Source organism: Camelus dromedarius, chromosome 12, assembly GCF_036321535.1.
Source record: "Camelus dromedarius isolate mCamDro1 chromosome 12, mCamDro1.pat, whole genome shotgun sequence".
Lineage (NCBI taxonomy): Eukaryota > Metazoa > Chordata > Mammalia > Artiodactyla > Camelidae > Camelus > Camelus dromedarius.
This window is the reverse complement of record NC_087447.1, coordinates 43,391,552-43,411,510: the sequence shown is the minus strand read 5'-3', so window position 1 is coordinate 43,411,510 and position 19,959 is coordinate 43,391,552. Positions and strand designations below refer to the sequence as shown.

At 40.4% G+C, this 19,959-nt stretch overlaps 2 protein-coding genes and 1 pseudogene across 2 annotated transcripts; all 3 read right to left on the bottom strand.

Moving 5' to 3' along the window:
* Positions 1-6,173: 6,173 nt before the first annotated feature.
* Positions 6,174-7,118, bottom strand: LOC105094011 (olfactory receptor 10A3-like). Its single transcript, XM_010985962.1, has one exon. It carries the CDS (start codon positions 7,116-7,118, stop codon positions 6,174-6,176), a length of 945 nt encoding a protein of 314 aa, XP_010984264.1.
* A 5,816-nt stretch (positions 7,119-12,934) lies between these two features.
* LOC135322608 (non-histone chromosomal protein HMG-14-like) lies at positions 12,935-13,187 on the bottom strand (annotated as a pseudogene).
* A 1,606-nt stretch (positions 13,188-14,793) lies between these two features.
* LOC105094013 (olfactory receptor 10A3) lies at positions 14,794-15,739 on the bottom strand. Its single transcript, XM_010985963.3, is given in 2 exon segments — positions 14,794-15,423; positions 15,425-15,739. Coding segments are annotated over 2 exon segments (945 nt in total).
* Between the last annotated feature and the right edge of the window lie 4,220 nt (positions 15,740-19,959).

Here is a 19,959-nt window from a genome sequence, read left to right as displayed (position 1 = left end):
TGAGGGAAGGGTCTGTCCCAGGGAGGCCCCATAGGGTCCTTACATGGCTTTCTCTGGTTGCCCTAAGTTGGAGGGGTCAGTGATTAAAAAAAAAAAAAAATAAGGAAATGGCACTTGTTGACCAAAAATTAGGGAAACTGGCAGTTGTTGAATATGTCCTGACTGTTCTGAGCTGATTGCAGTAGAGCATGTGGGTCAGAGCTCTATAGTTTACATGATCTGACAGTTGTCTATTCAGTCTCCCCATTTATTTATAATTATCAGTTCTAACTGATGCAGGAAAACAGACGTGGGGCGTGAGGAGGGCCGTGTCCCAGGCTCCGGTTGAGCTTCTGGGACGTGCCCCGCCAAGTGTGGGTCTTTGGCTTCGTGCAGGGAAGAATTCAAGAGCGAGCTGCAGTTGAGTACAGGTAGATTTATTCAGAGAGATACATTGAAAGGCAAGAGAAAGGCCACGAGGTGTGGGGGTTGGGTGCTCGGATTAAAAGTAGGTACACATTTCATAGACAGAGAGTGGGCCGCCTCTGAAGAGGGAGACAGAGAGGCGGCTGCGAGGGTCCATGTTGCCAGTTTTAATGGGATTGGTGCTAATTATGCTATGGGCTATTATGCTAATAAGTGGAAGGATCAGTCTAAGTAGCCTGGGGAGGGGGCTGGGATTCCCAGGAAGTTGGCCATTTCCCACTCTTTGACCTTTTGTGGCTAGCCTTGGGACTGCCATGGGCCTGTGGGCGTGTTATTCACCATGTTAATATATTACAATGGGCGTATAATGAAGCTCAAGATCTGCTAGAAGTCAGATCTCCCACCATCCTGAGCCTCAAGGCCTCCTGGGGGTTGAATCTTTCACCATTTTGATGTCAACTGCTGTAGCATTCCTTGAATGGCTGTGCCCTGCCCCCTTTCATCCTGTCTCGTAACCGGTGACACGCTTGCTCCTCGTTTTATCCTGGTGGCTGGGAAAAAAACAAAAGGCACCAGCAGCATTAAGCTTTACATTCTCTCTTAGCTGAGTTCATCAAAGAAGAATAAGACTTTCTTCTCTAGAATTTCTAGGAGGAAGAAGCTGACCCCTTGTATTTTCTGGCTCTGACTGTATCATATTCTGCTCTTAAACCAACCGCAGTGGTGAGCAGCAGAAATTGTGGTCTACAAGCATTTGAGCTGAGTGGAGGAAAAAAACCCAAACAAAATTTGTGGCTATTTTTTTGTTTGAATATTCGGGTCATATTCAATAAGTATCTATGGCAGAAGTAAATGAATGCTAGTGAGGTTGGCCTCAGCCTTTCTAACACTGAGTATCAGAACAAAATGACAATAGTCTCTGACTGCTAAGAAAAACTAATTGTGATCAAAAGCAATGTCACTAAGACAAGTTGTCATACATGTGTGAAGGCAACAAAACCACATTCTCAGTTGTGCAATTACTTTTAAAAATATTCCACCCATTTATTCTTTTCAAAAATAATCACTCTGGTCATTCATTAAAACTATGAACTCAAGAATGGTGACATTTAGTTAAAAAAAAAAATAGAGATGTAGACTCTCCAACAGGACCATCAGAGCTTGAGCTGACCCAGCTCCCAACTCATAGTAAGAATCCGCAAGGGAAATGGCATTTCAGCTAACCATATTTGCTTAAAATTCTGAAGTAAAGAGCCTTCGAGAATGTGAGTAGATTGTTTAATATTCATGATGGAATCTATATGAAGTTAAGGCCAATGATTTAATTACTAACTATTAGCCTTCGTTATGAAAATAATCCCATCATTGCAGAGAAGAAATTCTTCTCATAGGCTCTTTCCTGCAGGCACAACCTGTCATCAGATTCCAGTTCGGATTGTACTTTTTAAATATATAGATAAATACCAAAATATTGGTTGGTTGACTTCAGGTCATGAGGCTTCTACCAAATTTCTTTAATGATCAAGCATTACATTTCAATAAAAAATAGACAGTAAACATCCTTCCAGAATACCCATGAATTAGTTTGCTAGGACTGCCACAACAAAGCACCACACACTGTGTGGCTTAAACAACAAAAACTGATCAACTCACAGTCCTGGAGGCTAGAAGTCCAAAGTCAAGCTGTCAGCAGGGTTAGTTCCTTCTGAAGGCTGCGAGGGAAGGATCTGTTCCAGGACTCTCCTTGGCTTGCAGATGGCCGTCTTCTCCCTATGTCTCTTCACATTTTCTTCCCTTTCTGTACATGTCAGTACCCAAATTTCCCCTTTTTTATAAGGACACTAGTCACATCGGATGAGAGCCCACCTTGATGATCTCACTTTAACTTGATTGCCTCTGTAACGACCCTATTTCCAAATAAGGTTCTAATGTAAGGTGGGGCCAGGGTAGGACTTCAACTTATGAATTGGTGGTGGACACAATTCAATCTGTAACAATTGTATTTAATGATAACTGTAGAAATACGCAAGATATCTGTGTACTTCAGACTCTAAGAAATTACACAGTCCTAATCAGTGATGACACAGAATTAAGAAACAATCATCTTGCTGCTTCTCAGGACCTTGGCATCACAGGGCTTCCTGTGGCACTGCTGCCCTTTCAGGACTTCAGGGAACTAGGCTGTTGTCATCTCTAGTTCCTCACAGCTGTTCTGGGTCGCTCGCTGCTCAGGGGAAGTAAATTAGGCTTTGTTATCAGAGAATAGGTTCTTGTCTCACAGCAGAAAGAATTCAGAGAAGAGACACAGAGGTCAAGAAAGCAAGGTGAGGATTCACTAAGGGACCGTACACTCTCAAGGGGAGAGTGGGCAGACACAGGTGAGTACCTGCGCTGAGTTTCTTTGGCAAGCTGGTTATATAGGGTGGGAAAATGAATGCACAAAATATTCATCAAGGAGGGAGGGGTTTGGGGATCTTATCTCCTGATTTTCATCCCAGCTCCACCTCCCCAAAGGGAGGGGGGATTTTTGTCCTTATTTTGTCTTGATGGAAATTGTCACTGTGTGGGTGCATGATGGGTACTTCTACCTGCAAGGCTAATTTTATTGTAATGAGGACATAATGAGCAAAAGGTTACATTTGGACACCAGAGACTCCTGCCTTTTCCCACGTTTCTTTGTCTGCCTCCAGGACCCTTGTCTCCCCAAAATGTGTGGTTTCCTGTCAGTCTGGAGGTTCCTGCTTTTCTCTGTCTGCCCAAGGACCTCTGCTGTTCACAAGCTGTATGGTTTCCTGTCTTTTGACCCGCACCCCACTTTCTGTGTTCACATCTAGCTCTCTGCCTGCCCTAGCAGCTTGGCTAACAATTGTTGATTAGACATATAACACAGCCATCCCTAGAAATCCATTTTGTCCTGTTCTTACTGGCTTTAGTTTATTTGTTTGGCAGATACTAAGCACTTGCCGTAAAGCGTTTTGTTGACTGAGAGCACAACAATTGAGCGGTTCTCTGACCTTCTCCCTGGCGTTTGGAGTCCCTCTGGAGGCCGTAAGGAGATTTGCAGAACCTACCCTTTTATGCCAGCTCCCATGATCTCCAAATCGCAGCTTAGAGTGGTTGCTTTCTGCCTTCCTCTGGAACTACGCACATACTTGTGAAAAGCTATGTGTGGAGCCCTGATCTGCACTACCTTGTGAAACTGCCTGGTAATCTCTACATTTTATACAATGAAAAACTGGTCCTGTTTAGACCTCAGGGAAACAGAAGGGCCATGCTTTTAAGTCAGTGATGGCATTTTCCTAGCAGAGCCCTTGAAAATAAGCCAGCTTGGCACAACCTTAACTAAAATGCAGATTTGGTTCAGCAGGCTACTTACATATATGGTAGGACCAGATAAAACTGTGTTGCTACAGCCAACAAAGAGAAAAAGAAATTAGCAGAGCAGCAATGCCTCCTCAGATCCTCAGCCTCCACAGTAAAGTATATGTCCTTATCCTCTGGATCTGCCCTGTCACAAGGCGTCCCAAGACTCTATGTCATTATGCAAAGGAAAGGACAGGTCTGTGACCTGTTGGCAGGGAGCAAGTCAAGGGACTTCAGAAACCCAAAAGGCTCCTTATTTTAAGAAGCTGACTGCAGCATTTGACATGTCTTCATGTGTCACATATCACAGGCTGTATTACTTTGATAAGGCTGTGTATTAGTGAAAAACCTCAGTTTTCTATTTGTGTTAGCCTAGAGTGAGACCCCTAAATTTGGAGGCCCACCAAAGTGTGGGTCCTTGCCTGCCAGCTGGAAAGAATGCACAGCTGAAGCAGAGGGACAGAGTGAAAACTGCTTTTATTTCTCCAAAGAGAAAAAGAAAGGAAAGTGCTTGAGCAGGGAGAAGAAAAGTGCGCAAGGGAGGAAAAGGCACTCCAGCCCCTAGGGAGCCGTCAGCCAAGGTGGCTGGTAGGGACAGCTCCGGCCCAGGTCGGGCCACGTGGACTTTTACGGGAGGCTTCTGCCTTCGTGTTCTCCTTCCTGGTGTGATGGATCCAATCAGTCCTTGTACAGGCTTTTCAGTCCTTGAATGGGCTTTTCCAGTGGTTGTCATGGCAATCATCAACTGTCTTGGTGCTGGTGGGTGGGTCACTTAGCATGTTAATAATTACAACAGGTGTATTATGAGGCTCAAGGTCCACTAGAAGTCAAATCCTCCACCATCCTGGACTCCATTAGTTCTAACCAGTTCTTGTTTCTTCTCTGCAGCTGCCTCCTAAGACTTAGGTAAGAGTAATTGGTTTCTAGCTGAGGAAGGGGCAGGAGTATGGTGCTAAGGCTAACATCCGTGGTAACAGATGGAAAGTTGCTTTTAACCAGTATACCTGCAATCTCATGGACCCAGCCTCTCCCTCAAAACACCATTTCCAAAGATTCTGTTCATCCATGAAAGGTTTAAAGGGAAATAGGGAAGTAATCTCAGTTAATCATTGAGATGGGTTGTCAGAGTCCTCCCCCAATGCCTGCAGGCTTTTCCTATTCGCCTGCTTGCGCCTGCTCTTCTCTGACTCAGGGAGACCTGGGATACATCAGCTTTTCCATAAACAAGAGGCAGGGGGTGGGGCACAGGGTCCTGCTCTTTTTCACTTGTTATTGTTCTTTACTCTCACACTTCACTACCACGTTTGCAACACTTCACTTCGGACATTTCTGGTCACCAAATGTATAGGGTTTTTTTCCTCCACACCGAGGAATTTTCCGTGTCACCATCCTACAATTTAACTCAATTCTGACTCTATCAGGAGATAGCATTGGGTCCCACAGTAAGGGTTCAGTCTTACAAAACTGCTTTCGCCCCACTTCAGATGCCCATCACAAGTAGAAGTTCCCCAGGTTACCCAAAACTTCTGCCCAACTTGGCTACAAATCAGATGTTCCCATGGCCCCCTCCTTGGGTTCAGTTAATTTGCTACAGCAACTCACAAAAATCAGGGAAGCATTTACTTATACTTACCAGTTTATTAAAGGATAAAGAGCACAGATGAACAGCCAGATGAAAAGTGCACAGGGTGAGGTCTGGGAGGGTCCTGAGCACAGGAGCATCACTCTCCCAGTTTGTGGATGTGTTCACCAACCAAGAAGCTTTATCATCTAGGCAAGATATCATGTGGATTATAATCTCTGTAGGTCCCTGAATAGAGCCAGCGTGGTCCTCTCAATAAATAGGTGTTCTTTTCACTTCATTCATGGACAGATTTTCACTCAAAAATTAAAAAGCTCGTCTTTTTATTTGTTGGCTTCTTGAAGTTCAAACCAGTCAGTGGGGCAGAGTAGGTTTTCAAAATCAATCTAAAATTGTAAATATTGTTTTTTAAGGTATTAAGATAATGTTGATGAAAGTCAAACTTACAGTTGATTTCATCCATCAAAACCACATTATGAAAGCTGTTCTGCAGAAGTTAGAGCAACAGTATTTATGAGTGTGCATGACTAGGTTCTTTACTTGGCATTCTCTAAAGGGACAAAACATTTACACACAAGGTATGAACACCAACAAAGAATTTTTTGAAGAATTTGTGCTGTACCCAGTAGTAAGGAAAATTATGCATCTATGAAAAAGAATAAAAACATTAATACATAAAGATGTCCCTTATAATTGTCACATGTGTTGAACTCAAAAATCAAGCATACTCATACCAAGAAATGCAAACTGTTTCCACCATTTATTCAATTTAAATAAAGTTCAACAGAGCAGTGACCAAATATCACATGGCTTCTCAGCACAGTCAGAGTGTATGTAAATCCACTTTTCTTCGCCATAATTTCACCAAAGGTCTTTTCATCTCACTGTTTCGCAAACTATAGATGAGTGGATTCAGCAGAGGTGTGAGAAGTGAGTAAGCCAAAGACATCAGCTTCTTGGTTTCCGGGGAGTAGCCAGATTTGGGTTGTAAGTAAGTCATACTGGCCGTGCCGTAGAAGAGGGTGACAGAGGTGAGATGGGAGGCACAGGTGGAAAAGGCTTTTTGCCTCCCAGTGGTTGATTTCATCTTCAGGATGGCAAAGAGGATTTGAGTGTAAGACAAGAGTATCAATAAGAAAGGAACCATGATAATCAAAACGGTGCCAGTGAATGCGTAGATTTCAAACATAAAGGTGTCTGCACACGCAAGCTCTAGCACTGGGGGAGTCTCACAGAAGAGATGATTAATTTCATTGGGGCCACAAAAGGGAAAACTAGACACCCATGATGTTTGCACAGTACCTAATGTGAAACCTAAGCCCCATGAGCATATAACCAAATTCATGAAAATCCTTTTGTTCATAATTATTGGGTAGCTCAGAGGATAGCAGACTGCAGCAAATCGGTCATAAGCCATTGCCCCCAGGAGAAAACATTCAGTTCCACCAAAAAAAAGAACAAAATACATCTGTGCAAAACAGCTCACAAATGAAATTGATGTTTTTTCAGTGGCGAGGACCACCAGCATTTCAGGCATAATGACTGCGCTGATACTCACATCGACCACAGACAAGTTCAGGAGAAACAGATACATGGGAACGTGGAGGCTCTGTTCCAGGGAGATGACGACTATAATGATGTCATTTCCTATCAGGGTCACCAGATAAATAATCAAGAAAATCCCAAAGAGCTGCTGTTGGAGTTCTGGAAAGTTAGAAAAGCCAAGGAGAATGAACTCAACCACAGAGCTTTGATTTTGCCTTTTCATTTCAGTAGTGGAGTGTATTTTGTATTTATGCACATAGTATATAAATTATGAAGTCATAGTCCAATAGCTAAGAGTGTGTGTCTGCATTCACTCCAGATATTCTTGGGAGAAGATGTAACAAGGAACCCATCCTGACAGAAATTCAGTTTGGCAATTTTGAAGAATAGCCAGTTATTCCAACGAATGAATCTTTCAGATAAAAAGGAGGAAGTGAAGAAGTCTGGCTGAGAAATCTTGTCTGAAAAGTACAAAATAATATGAAAGTTCTTTTGCAACTTGTACATTGTGTAGTTGGAAAACGAAAGTAGCCTTAAAACAAACTGAAGTATTTCATAACTTGGGTTCCATTCCCATGACATTGCTACCAGTATCATCTAATTTTCTCAATTTTACATAAATATGAAATTTAAGGCTGCAAAAAATAAAGTATAAAAAGTTGACAAATGGAAAAAGAAAGCCACCAAAATTTTTGTAATGGTCTAATAATTCAAAGTTACAGCATAGTTGACTGGTATTTATTATAACTATTAATCTTATTCAAAATCCCTTTTTGTGATTTGGTTAAATATGTGATTGGCCTGCATGGGAAATTTTGAGGATAAATTCTCTACGGCTCGTCCTTTTTATGATGACTTAAGAAAAGTCCATTTTGGAGGGAGGGTATAGCTCAGCAGTAGAGAGACTGCTTAGCATTCACGAGGTCATGGGTTCAATCTCCAGTACCCCCATTAGTAAATAAATAAATCTATTACCTCCCCCCAAAAGAAGTTTAACTTCCTAAAAAAAAAGTGCAATATTTATCGTTCTGAAATTGTGATTTAAACATTCCCCCCCACCTTTCTCCCTCCTCTCCTTCTCACAAAGAAGTTCATTTAATCACTATTCAGTGTTGAATGACACTGACTCAGCACCTACCATTTTCTAGGCTCAGTGACCTCCGGCACACATGGGACCCCACAACCACACAAGAGAGCATTTTATCCTTACCTCTATACTCTCTAATTCCTAGCTCTTATAAATTGCTCTATTTTTCTCCATTACCACCAATTGACATTATATAAAAATGTCTATGTAAAACCTAACTTCCTCACTAGAATACAAACCCCAGGAGTCAAAGATTTTGTTTGTTCTTTGCTATTTTCATAATGTCTACATCAGCCCCTGGCCCATAGTAGACACTAAACCAATATTTGATGAATAAAGGAAGAAAAAAATGAGGAAAATCCACAAAACCTTCAAGGAATAGAGTGTCTAAAAGGAAAGTGAAACCAGCACACACACTGTTGGGAAGCGGAGGTGAAAACAAGTGCTGTAGACCTTTCAGTGAAGTGCAGAGCACTTCTGATGGGTGAGGGAGCATGAAGAAGCAGAATCGCAGACTGCCATCAGCAGGAGGAAAGCAGAAGGAGGGGGATGGATGACTGGCTCAGGGCAAAGTTATCTGATGACAACTTAGCATTACAGTGGAGGCCTGTTGGCCTTTGTGTGATGATTCGAAAACCATCAGAAATATGCTGTGGAACCCAGGAGAACAGAAGGATACAGCAAGTTGAAGACGCTGAATGTCTTGAGTGCAGATCAGTAGGACGTCAGCAGACACTAGAAGGCAAATTGATTTATTTCTCAATAAATCATCATTAAAATTGAATGCATTAACCATAATAATTATATTTAAGATATTAAAAAATCACCTAGAATTAGTAAAGTATAGTCATAGGATCAAACATTTAAAACATATTTCTAATGGAGAAAAGAAGAATAATATGTTTCATTTGCAAATATTTAAAAGTGGATGGATTTTGAAATTAGAAAATTTAGAGTGTAATATAAATAAAATGAAACCTTTGGGGACTGATTGTAAGCATGTTAAGGAACAAAAGGTTCTTGAGTGGTAAAGAGTGACCACAGATGGTCCACGATTTCTCTATAACTTAGCAGACTCTGATGCTGTCGTTATAACTCACTGATATAAAATACTTGGGCATATCACCCCCTTCTCCAGGCTTCATCCTTACAACTGAAAAAGGTTGGAGTTAGACTTATTTATTAAATTCGCATCTCTGATTGTCGCCTGAACCTTTCTCTGAAATGAAGAGAAGAGACTGACTAACATCAACCCCGAAGAGTCTACTGAGTCAAATATTTCAGCTGTGTCTGGTGTTTCCTGAGCACTGAGATTTCACTTCAAAGCATCTTCAACTATCAGCTGAGGATGCACTGTAAATAGAAAACCTACTAACAAGCACACAGCCAAATCTCCACTTTCTTACCTATTGAATCTGTCGATTTAAAATTCACGCTACATCATCAGAAATTTTACCTCTAGTCAAAAGCCACCTTTCCATAAATACAACTCAGTGATTCAAGTCCATTGATTCTAAGACATTATCTGACATTGAATCAAATGCCCTGGAGAACTCATCCCTGGAGAACTTGCAGTCACTTCGTACATGCTTCCCTGTATTTTTGCATAATAACTAAAGGAGCTTGAACTTGGCTCCTCAGGTGAGAAAGCTCAAAAGCACAAACCTGGAGCACCACTTCCTCAAATTCCTATGGGGAATAAACACTTCCTCAGACAAGAGACTGTATTTCCCAATAGCAGGTGGAAACAGAGGCTGAATGAAGGTTGCATACGGGGAAAGAAGAGATCAGAGAGATGAGGGTGTGAGCAAATGCAGGTAAGCCAGAGGGAGAGGAGTGATTCGATGGAATGAGCAGTTTGTGCAGTGCTGGGAAACAGGTTAAGGCAAGTGGATGGAGGCCTCTTTGTAAAGAGCCTCGATGGCCTCCCACCTGTCCCCTCCCAACCAAGAACTTTTGATCATTTGTAGTAGAAGTATAGAGGCACTGAAAATTTTATGAGAAAAATGTCATAACAATTGACTTCAGACAGAATTTTTAAACTGGAAGTCCAAAATCTGGACTAGTTTGTATAATTTGAGCAAATTCATTTAACTTCTCTGATTCTATTACTTTCTCTGTAAAATAGACACAATATTATTAATCTCATCAAGTATTTGTGAAATCAAGGGACTCAGGGATCAGTCTAAACTGGCTTGAATAATTAAGGAAGCCACTGGCTCAGTCCCAGGAGAGTGAAGAGATGAATGAATCTGCAGGCCTGACTTTGTCCAGAACTGGACAATGTAGCCAGAATGCAGGTTACCTTTGTTCACTTCCACTTGCTGTTTTCCTGGAGTAGGTTGTCTCATTCTCAAGGAAGCTCACCCTTCCTGGCAGCAACAAGGCTGACAACACCACTTAGGGATTCATTCTATCTAATCTGTGTCCAGTGGGAAATGTACCAGTTGTGCTGAAGAAAAGATTTTCATCACAAAATCAATCCAAGGATTCCTCCCATATCATTCACCATGGTGGGATGACACCCCATGCATGAGCCAGTCACATGCTCCAGGCATCGGGGAGGCTGCCTAATATGTGCTCTCCGTGATTCATATTCTGTGAATCCCATCCCGGGGACCTTCGGACATACTGAAATCTTCTATTTCTTGATGTAGGGGACAGTAGCACAGGGGATGTGCAGTTTGCGAAATGTCATCAAGATGTGGAGTCATGCTTTGTACCCCTTCCTAGGTGTGTATTAGACTAGATCCATACATTTCAGATACATGGAAGGGGATAAAGGGAAAGAAGATTAATACCAAACTAGTTCAAAGCCGATAGTACTAAATTTATTTTTAAAAATCAAAATGGAGATTTAACATACCTTCTTCAACGACTGACAAAGCAAACAGAAAGCAAAGACATGGACATGGCAAGATTTTAATAACATTTTAATTTAATGGATGGTAATGAGAGAGTAACTGTGGGACAGAAAGACTACTTTTTACCTTGCTTCTGTACATTTTCCTACCAAAATGTTTCTGATATCTTTACAAAAAGTGGTAAAGTATTGGTCAGAGAGAAAATAGCAATAAATGCAAGCATTTGGCAGTCATACATGGAACATACTTTGCGATAACACTCCAGAACAGAGGGGAGGGTATAGCTTAAGTGGTGGAGTTCATGCTTAGCGTGCACGAAGTGCTGGGTTCAATCCCCAGCACCTCCACTGAAAAACCACATAAATAAATCTAATTATCTCCCCCCTGGAAAAAACTCCAAAACAAAAGAAAAATTTAGGTAAAAGAACTGAATATATTATAAGTATTGTTAAATAACTGATTATTAAAAGATCCCAAATTTTATTATTATTATTATTATTATTATTATTAAAACATTATTATTATTACTATTATTATCTAGAGTGTGGCAGAACCAGTATAGGAAACTAGTTTTTCTTAATCCTTGTTGCATTTTCCTATAGCTTCCATTAAGCCATGCTTTCTATGCTTTATGAATATTAAATTGGCAGTAATGAGTAATATATATTTATTCTGTATTTTTTATTTCTTCAAATTTTATCAAGAAATAATCGATATAGAATATTTTATTAGGTTAAAGTTTACAACTTAATGATTTGATATATGTATATGTTGCAAAATAATTACCACAGTAAGTTTAGTTGAAGACCCCTATAATGGAAATGGGAGAGGTGGGAGCTACAAAATGTACCTAAAACCAGCCAGGCAACTTTAAATGCAGAATCAAAAGAATAAAGCCAACTTTTAATACAGGTTCAAACTGCATATTTCAAACTGGTATAAAGTCCACAGTGAGAAAGTTTCAGCAGCAGCTCCTCTAAAGTTTCCTCTGAAGTGTGTGGGTCATAGGCCAGAATCCCACGGGACACCTCGTGACCAACTCCGTGGTCATCCGAGGGGCCCATTGGACTCACTCCCACAAGATGCTACCCCAACATAGGAGCTTTCCTTCATTCTCCCACATTCTCTTCTGCTTTCCACAGCTGGGGAAGGGGAAGGTGAGACTCTTTAGAAGTAAGGAAGATGAAGATGGCCTAACTTTAGGATAAAATGTGAAAAAAAAAAAAAAAAACAGATTCTATGCTGTGAAGATTAACTTCTTTGAAGTATTTGCCTTTTTTTTTCTTTCACAATTGAGATTTTATTGGTTGTTCTGAGGATCAGTACACAGACATTTCAATTTGTACACAATTCTTAACATATGTACCAAAAATCTAAAAAAATCATGTAGTTGTGACTCTTTACCAAACAGTTATTCCAGTGACTTACCAGCTTAAAATGTGGAAGCAAATTTTCCTTAACAGGGTATCAAGTACCAATATCATCCAATGTTGATATGCTGTTACATCATAAGTCCCACCAATTCACAATTCAATATCATATACACTATGTACTCAAACTTTCAATCCTTCACTGCACATTAACAAAGTTACTAGGAAAACTGGACTACCACGACCAAAGATGTTACAGAGTGCACAAAATTCTGACGAGGAGAGCCAAGATGAAGAAGTGGTTTGCTTTAGGAAACAACTCTACCAAAAACAACATGGGAAGAGAAGTAAAGTGTTCAAGACATTAAATGCACAACTGACTCCAAATTGCAATTTAATTATGCTCTGTATTATAGGATATAAAAACTACCTTCCCCCATTATGGCATGTTAAGCTGACACTGAAGACAATCAAAGTCTCCCATATTCAATATCCCGCTATTTTCTGGTTGTATCAAAAAATAAACAACAGGCAAATGATTTCACGTCTTAAAAAAAAGCATTTACACTTAAAAAATGGGATGAGGTGGGATTCCCTCCTTCTTAAAAATGTTTCTAGAGCTACCATAAAACTTGCATTTACGAAATAGTTGATAAATATACTCCTCTGGATTGTGCAAGAAGGGAGACAGGGCACTGACAAGACCAGGTGTGTGCTATTAATCAGACTTGAATTCTTTCTCTCCTGTTTCATTAGAGGCTGGGCTCTCCTCATTTTTAGTTTCTCCGTTTTCCGCAGGTAAACCTTGTTTAGCCACTTCAGCCTGTTTTACCTTTTTCCCTTTTGTTTACACTTTTTTGTCTGAAGATTTATCCTTTCCTGTCACCTTTTTTGGCTTCGTTTTCACTTTTAGCTGACAACCTCGCCGATCTCCTCTTCGGCTCCTCCTTCACTGCCCCGTCGGCGGTCATCTTAGCAAAAACTCTTTGAATCAACAAATATGTGGACAAATGAATCTATACATTTTGGTTTGAGATTAGGCTTTCAGAGGTTTTTTTTCCCCCATGAATGGCTTTATTTAATTGGCCCCTCTAAGGGCTATGAGAAGGAAATTTCAGGACACCAGAGACAGAATCTGATAAAAAGCACTCCAAATGCCTGTTTAATATCCTACTGAAAAGATTATACAGCATTCGGCTGCTACTCAGACTGGTTACGACCATTTGATGGTGAGGTTTATTTTTGTGAAACTGACCAGTTGTGCGTCTCTACTCTCCTGGCAGAGGCAGCAGTAATCAAAATGTGTTTTTCTCACAGCTGAATGACAATGGAGATAGTGTTATGTCCCTTTAGTACCGTCCCTGGAGCAGAAACTAAGGACAGTCGGAGCTCACGTGGTGTAGATTCAATAAAGAGGACCCTCTCTATTTGCAAAGGGCAACATTGAAAGAGGAAGCAAGCATTCACTGTTCCAAATATTGCAAGATGAGAAATTATTCCGGGGAAGATCACACAGTTAATGATGTGACTCAAGAACCAAAGGAAAGATGCACAAATCGTTCATCACTTAGTTTCCCACAATAAAAAAATGAATCATCTTTTATTTATACCGAAAGTGTCTGAGGGCAATTTGGGACCATCAGGGGAAATTTAACAAAAGTCTCTAAAGACAGTGGTCTGTAAGTGAAAAAGATACTACAACTAGCAAGTGAGACTTAAGGAAGTCCCCATGGAGTTCTCTGGTCACCAACGCTGGATAAATATACGGGAAAATATCAGGAGAAATCCTGTTTTGAATTATAATCTGTGTGCATCCATGAAGTGGAATAGTTTGGTCTCTCAAAAATAGCTATACTTTGTTTACACATTTATGGAACACATTCTCACTCCAGAAATTAAAAGCTCATCTATAGTTGGTCCCTTGAAGCTCTACCCTGTTACAGCAGCAGAGTGAGCCTTCTGATCAGTCTGAAAAGTTATAATGTTTTTTAAATTTTATTTATTTTTTAAAAAATTGGTGGGGGGAGATAATTAGGTATTTATTTATTTGTTTGTTTATTTATGGAGGCACTGGGGATTGAACCCAAGACCTTGTGCATGCTAAGCACACACTCTACCACTGAGCTATGCCCTCCCCCCTTGAAAAGTTACAATGATTTTGAAAAGTAATTCTGCAACAGCTGTTAAAATCTATAAGCATACATACTCTTCATCCTATCAGACCCACTTTGAGGAATCTATCACACAGAGATAAAATGTCAGTACATATGAACATATGGAACTAGATGTTTATTGAAGCTTAATCTTAATGACAATAATTCAGTAATGACTTGGATAATTATAGTAGAGAAACAGATAAACTGTTGTATTATATGTCATGAAAACATATTATCTATGAAAAATGAATGACAACAATACATTATCAAAAGAAAGGGATCCCTAATATATTGTTGAATTTGGAAAACTCAACAAGTTAAACATGTTCATGCCAAGAAATGCAGATTATTTGGCCATTTGTAAAATTCAAATAGAGTTCCATTGAGCAGTGACCAGATATCACATGGCTTCTCAGCACAGTCAGAGTGTATGTAAATCCACTTTTCTTCGCCATAATTTCACCAAAGGTCTTTTCATCTCACTGTTTCGCAAACTGTAGATCAGTGGATTCAGCAGAGGTGTGAGCAACGTGTAAGCCAAAGACATCAGCTTCTTGGTTTCTGGGGAGTAGCCAGATTTGGGTTGTAAGTAAGTCATACTGGCCGTGCCGTAGAAGAGGGTGACAGAGGTGAGATGGGAGGCACAGGTGGAAAAGGCTTTTTGCCTCCCGGTGGTTGATGGCATCTTCAGGATGGCAAAGAGGATTCGAGTGTAAGACAAGAGTATCAACAGGAAAGGAACCATAACGATCAAAATGGTGCCAGTGAATGCGTAGATTTCAAACATAAAGGTGTCTGCACACGCAAGCTCTAGCACTGGGGGAGTCTCACAGAAGAGATGATTAATTTCATTGGGGCCACAAAAGGGAAAACTAAAAACCCACGAGGTCTGCACAGAAGCCACCATGATCCCTGAGACCCATGAGAATATCACTAATTTCATGAAAACCTTTTTGTTCATAATCACTGGGTAGCTCAGAGGATAGCAGATTGCAGCAAATCGGTCATAAGCCATTGCCCCCAGGAGAAAACATTCAGTCCCACCAAAAAAAAAGAATAAAATACATCTGTGCAAAACAGCTCACAAATGAAATTGGTGTTTTTACAGTGGCGAGGACCACCAGCATTTCAGGCATAATGACTGCGCTGAAACTGACATCAACCACAGACAAGTTCAGGAGAAACAGATACATGGGAACATGAAAGCTCTGTTCCAGGGAGATGACGACTATAATGATGGCATTTCCCATCAGGGTCACCAAGTAAACAACCAGGAACACCCCAAAGAGCTGCCCCTGGAGTTCAGGAAAGTCAGAAAAGCCCAGGAGGATGAACTCAACCACAGAGCTTTGGTTTTGCCTTTTCATTTCAGTGGTGGAGCACGTACTGTTTTCACAGACATTATGTGTAAATTATGAAGCCACAATTCAATAGCTGAGAGTTTGAATCTAGTATTCCTGACAGAAGATATAATGATGAATTCATTTAGACAAGTCTTCAAGTTGGCAGTTTTGAGAATGGCCAATAATAAGAATTAATGAATCTTTCAAGTACAGATGAAGAAGTGAAGAATTTGGGCTCAGAAATCTTGTTTCAAAAGTACAAAATGACAGCAGATGTTCTCTGGCAACTTTTTTGCTAGGTGGAAAATTAATCCTTTTCTTAAAACATACACAGACATTATATTATTTAGAATCCATTGCCTATTACATTGATGTATGCATCTCTGTTCTTTTCAACTGTATATCTATATATAAATTTTCAAATAAACAAATAGCAAAAGATATCCAGAAAAAAGTGTAACTAATAATTCAAAATTAAAACAAATATTTGGTGAATATTTACTATAAATGCCAAAATTCAAAATGCATTTACATTACTTTGTTTAAAATGAAATATATGAATAATACACCCAAAGAAATACAGAAACACTGAAAAGGGGTTGAATTTAAATGCATTTTTCTCAGATGAACGTAAGTAAATTGTTTCAAACGTATTTATTTCTGGTCAGAGTATATCTGACTTATACTGAAATTTGCTTAAATGAGAAATTTTAGTCAGTTCTCCATGGCCCATCCTCATGCCCATAAAGTTTTCAGGGCTATAGAAAATATGGCTTTTTAAAATCATTCTGATCCTGTGGTTTAAACAGTCTCTCTCCCTCTCCCTCTCCCCCACTCCCTACCGCAGAATTCTCTGAATCCCATCTCCCTAGTTTATTTTTTCTGTAACATGTATCACCAACTGAAATAACACGTGTTTATTTTCGTTTTATGCTTTTTATCCAACTCTCCCTTCTGGAATGTAAGCTCCAGGAGAACAGGAACTTTATTCTGTTGTTCACTGTATTCTCAGTGCCTGGAATAGATACTAAATGATGTAATAGATGCTAAACCGATATTTATTGAGTAGATGGAGGAATAAATATTAAAATTGGGAAAACCGAGGCTGTGCCCTTAAGGAACATAGTGTCTGAAGGAAAAATAAATCAAATACAAAAAAATAGAGAGCCTCAGAATTAATCCATGGCTTCTGTAGAAGTTTGAGGCCCCTTGTGGGATTGGAAATATCACTAGACTGGGGGGTTGGGCTTTAGTCCTGACTCTGCCACTGCCTCCAAGGTAAGTCTCTGCTCCTCCCTGCACTCAGGTTCCTCTATATGGTTGGGGGCAGGAAAATGGCCCAAGACATCTCTTCTGGCTCTGATATGAGTGTTTCTCTGATTTGTTCATGGAAAACTGCAGACTGCCAGGCTTTCTCTCCACTGAGGTGACAGCCAGGCTGAAGGGTGGCTGGAAGAGTGGTCAATGTGCACATAGGAGGAATGCGTGCTGCCTGAGTCCTTTGGTCCAGCCAGTCCCAAGCAAAGCTGACCATCTTCTTCCCAATCCAGCTGCTCTTCCTGAGCCGCTCTGTGGGCAGAGCACCTCACTTCTCCCCTGATCTCCCCTCCAGTCACCCAGGTCAACTCTCCCCTGCCCCCAGCATCCTATTCACTGTTGGGCCAATGGACCTTTAAACTATGGAGCCCCTCTGGGCTCAGCAAGTTCATTCCCACTGACACTGCTCCAGTTCACTGATTCTTTCCATCCCCCTCCACCTCCTTGATCATTAAATGGTCTCCTAACTGGCTTCTACAAGTTTTGTAAATTCTCCTCCAATCTATTTCTCATACCTCTGCCAAAATAATATCATCCTCCCTCCCTGAAACTTCAGGGTCTCCTTTTATCAGTAAAACAAAATGCTTACTTCTCAGCCTGACATTTAAGGGAAAGCAGAGTGAGAACAACTGCTCCAGAAATTTAAAGAGGGCAATATTACTTATGAATGGAGAGAAAGAGTGAAAAACCATCATCACAGGATGTCATGGTAGAAGGGCCATTAAGTGGAGGGAGGAAGGCTGGCTGGCTGAAATCAAAGGTATTCAATGACATCTTAGTACTAGAATTGGCCTTTGGAGGCTGCTTTGAAAACTAGCCGACTTTCACTGCAGGACATGAGGAAGCCAGGAGGACAGAAGGGCAAACAAGCTGAAGACATGCAATGTTGTCTTGGGCTCAGATCATTAGGACAATAGCAGAGAATAAAAGGCAAGTTGATTTACTGAGTTTGGCCATAGTGGCATATTAGAATCAAATGTTTGTATTAACTTTACTATTTTGGATGTCAAAAAATCTCCCCAAATTAGTAAAGTGAATTCTACAGGAAAAAAAAACTTCTAAGTATCATTTCTCATAGACAAAAGTATAAAACCAAATTAGTTTTAAAAATAAGAAAATTTATAGAGTAGCCTATTAAAAATAGATAAACTTCAGGGGCTGATAAAGTTAACAAAACAAATCTGAAAGATTTAAAAAAAAGAAAAAAACTGAACCTGAATGCTCCATCTTTTCCCTTTAACATGAACATGAATGCTGGCCTGACTAATTCAGGGACATGTTCTTCTGGCTCTAGTGTTAACTTCCTGTCTGATCTTGGACAAATCACTCCCTCCTCTGGGTTTCATCTTTCTCCACGACTGGCCTTATTAATGACCACCTCCCACCTCAGTGACAAACCTCTATGAATTGATGATTAGTGCAAGCAAACTACGTACAGCTCTAATTATCGCCCAAACTTTTATGTGAGTCTGAAAAAGACAGAGTAGTTGGCATTCTTACCTGAGCACTGACAGGCATCTCTAATTGTCAGTGAGAAGAACGGTAAGTGACAAACCCACTGACAGGTACATAAGCAGAATCTTCGGTTCCTTACCTAGTATTGCCTCTGATTTTCAGCCCGTTTAAACAGATGTTTCACTGCTTTAGTTAAAAAACCCTCGCATAAATGTAACTCTGTGGTTCAAAGCTCTGATTTCATAACATTAGATGGCATTAAATGGTTTGCCTTACAAAGATCTTTCTCTTGAAGTCTAATCCCAACTTATGTAGACTTTCCCAAGCGGACGTAAGAAAGGTTAATTGCACAAACTTGAAGCAACATTCTCAGTTTCTACAGGAAATAAACACTTCTTCACTCAAGAGACTCAATTCCACCCTGACAACCCCCACTAGGAAATTAAAGCAGAGGCTGAGTGAATGTTGTAAATAGGCAGAATGAAGAACAGAGGAAGGCACGGGGACGTGAGCAAAGCAGGGTGATCTAGACGGAGGGTCTGATTGCACAGGGTGGCCAGTTTCTGTAGTGATTGGAAACACGTTAAGACAAGTAGGTTGAAGGTACTTTGTGGAAAGCCTGGGTGTCACTACCAAAATGTTTCATATTTTCTAGGTGAAAATGGTCTAACACTGAAAATCTGGGGGGAAAAGTCATTCAGGTGATTTTATAGTTAGGGCTTTTTGACTTGAAGTCAAAACATCGAACTAGCTATATGACTAAGCAAATGTGTAACTTCTCTGGCACTATTACTTTTTTGCTAAAATGAAGATTACATTATTAATCTCATAGGGTATGTGTAAGAACCAGGGGACTCAGTGTTCAGTCTATACTGACTTAAACAGTCAAGAAAACCATTTGCTTAGTCCCAAAAGAATGTAGGGATAAATGAATCTGCAGGCTTGGCTTTATCCAGAACTCAGATGCTATAACCAGGACCTGGGTTCCCTTTCTATATTTCTCATCTCTGCTTCCTTAGAGTAGGTTCCATTCTCAAGGAAGCTCTCCCCTCCTAGAGGCAATAAGGCTGCCAACAACACTTCGGGATACATCCTCTCTAATCTGTATCTCGTGGGAAACATACCAGTAGGGGAACAAAGGTTTTCATTCACAAAAACCCATCCAGGGACCCCTCTCATATTATTCACTGTAGTGGGATCACATGTAAAAACCATGAACCAGACACTGACTGTGACCAGGATGGGAAATGCTGCCTAATGTGCACTTCTCATGGTCCCTAGTCCGTAACCGGGGACAGCATCAATTCCAGCTGTGTATACCTGAAAAGGTTTAATGAAGAGGTTCCCCAACAGAAACAAATGCATTGTTGGCAGGAGAAGGAGGCCGATGGATGGTGTTCTCCAATTAAAAAAAAAAAAAAAGAAGAAGAAATTTCAGCATGAGGAAAACTTCCAGTTGCCTTATGCAAAAA

What these genes read in the sequence shown, in the direction of transcription:
- LOC105094011 (XM_010985962.1), bottom strand. Translation starts at nt 7,118, where the DNA reads ATGAAAAGGCAAAATCAAAGCTCTGTGGTTGAGTTCATTCTCCTTGGC.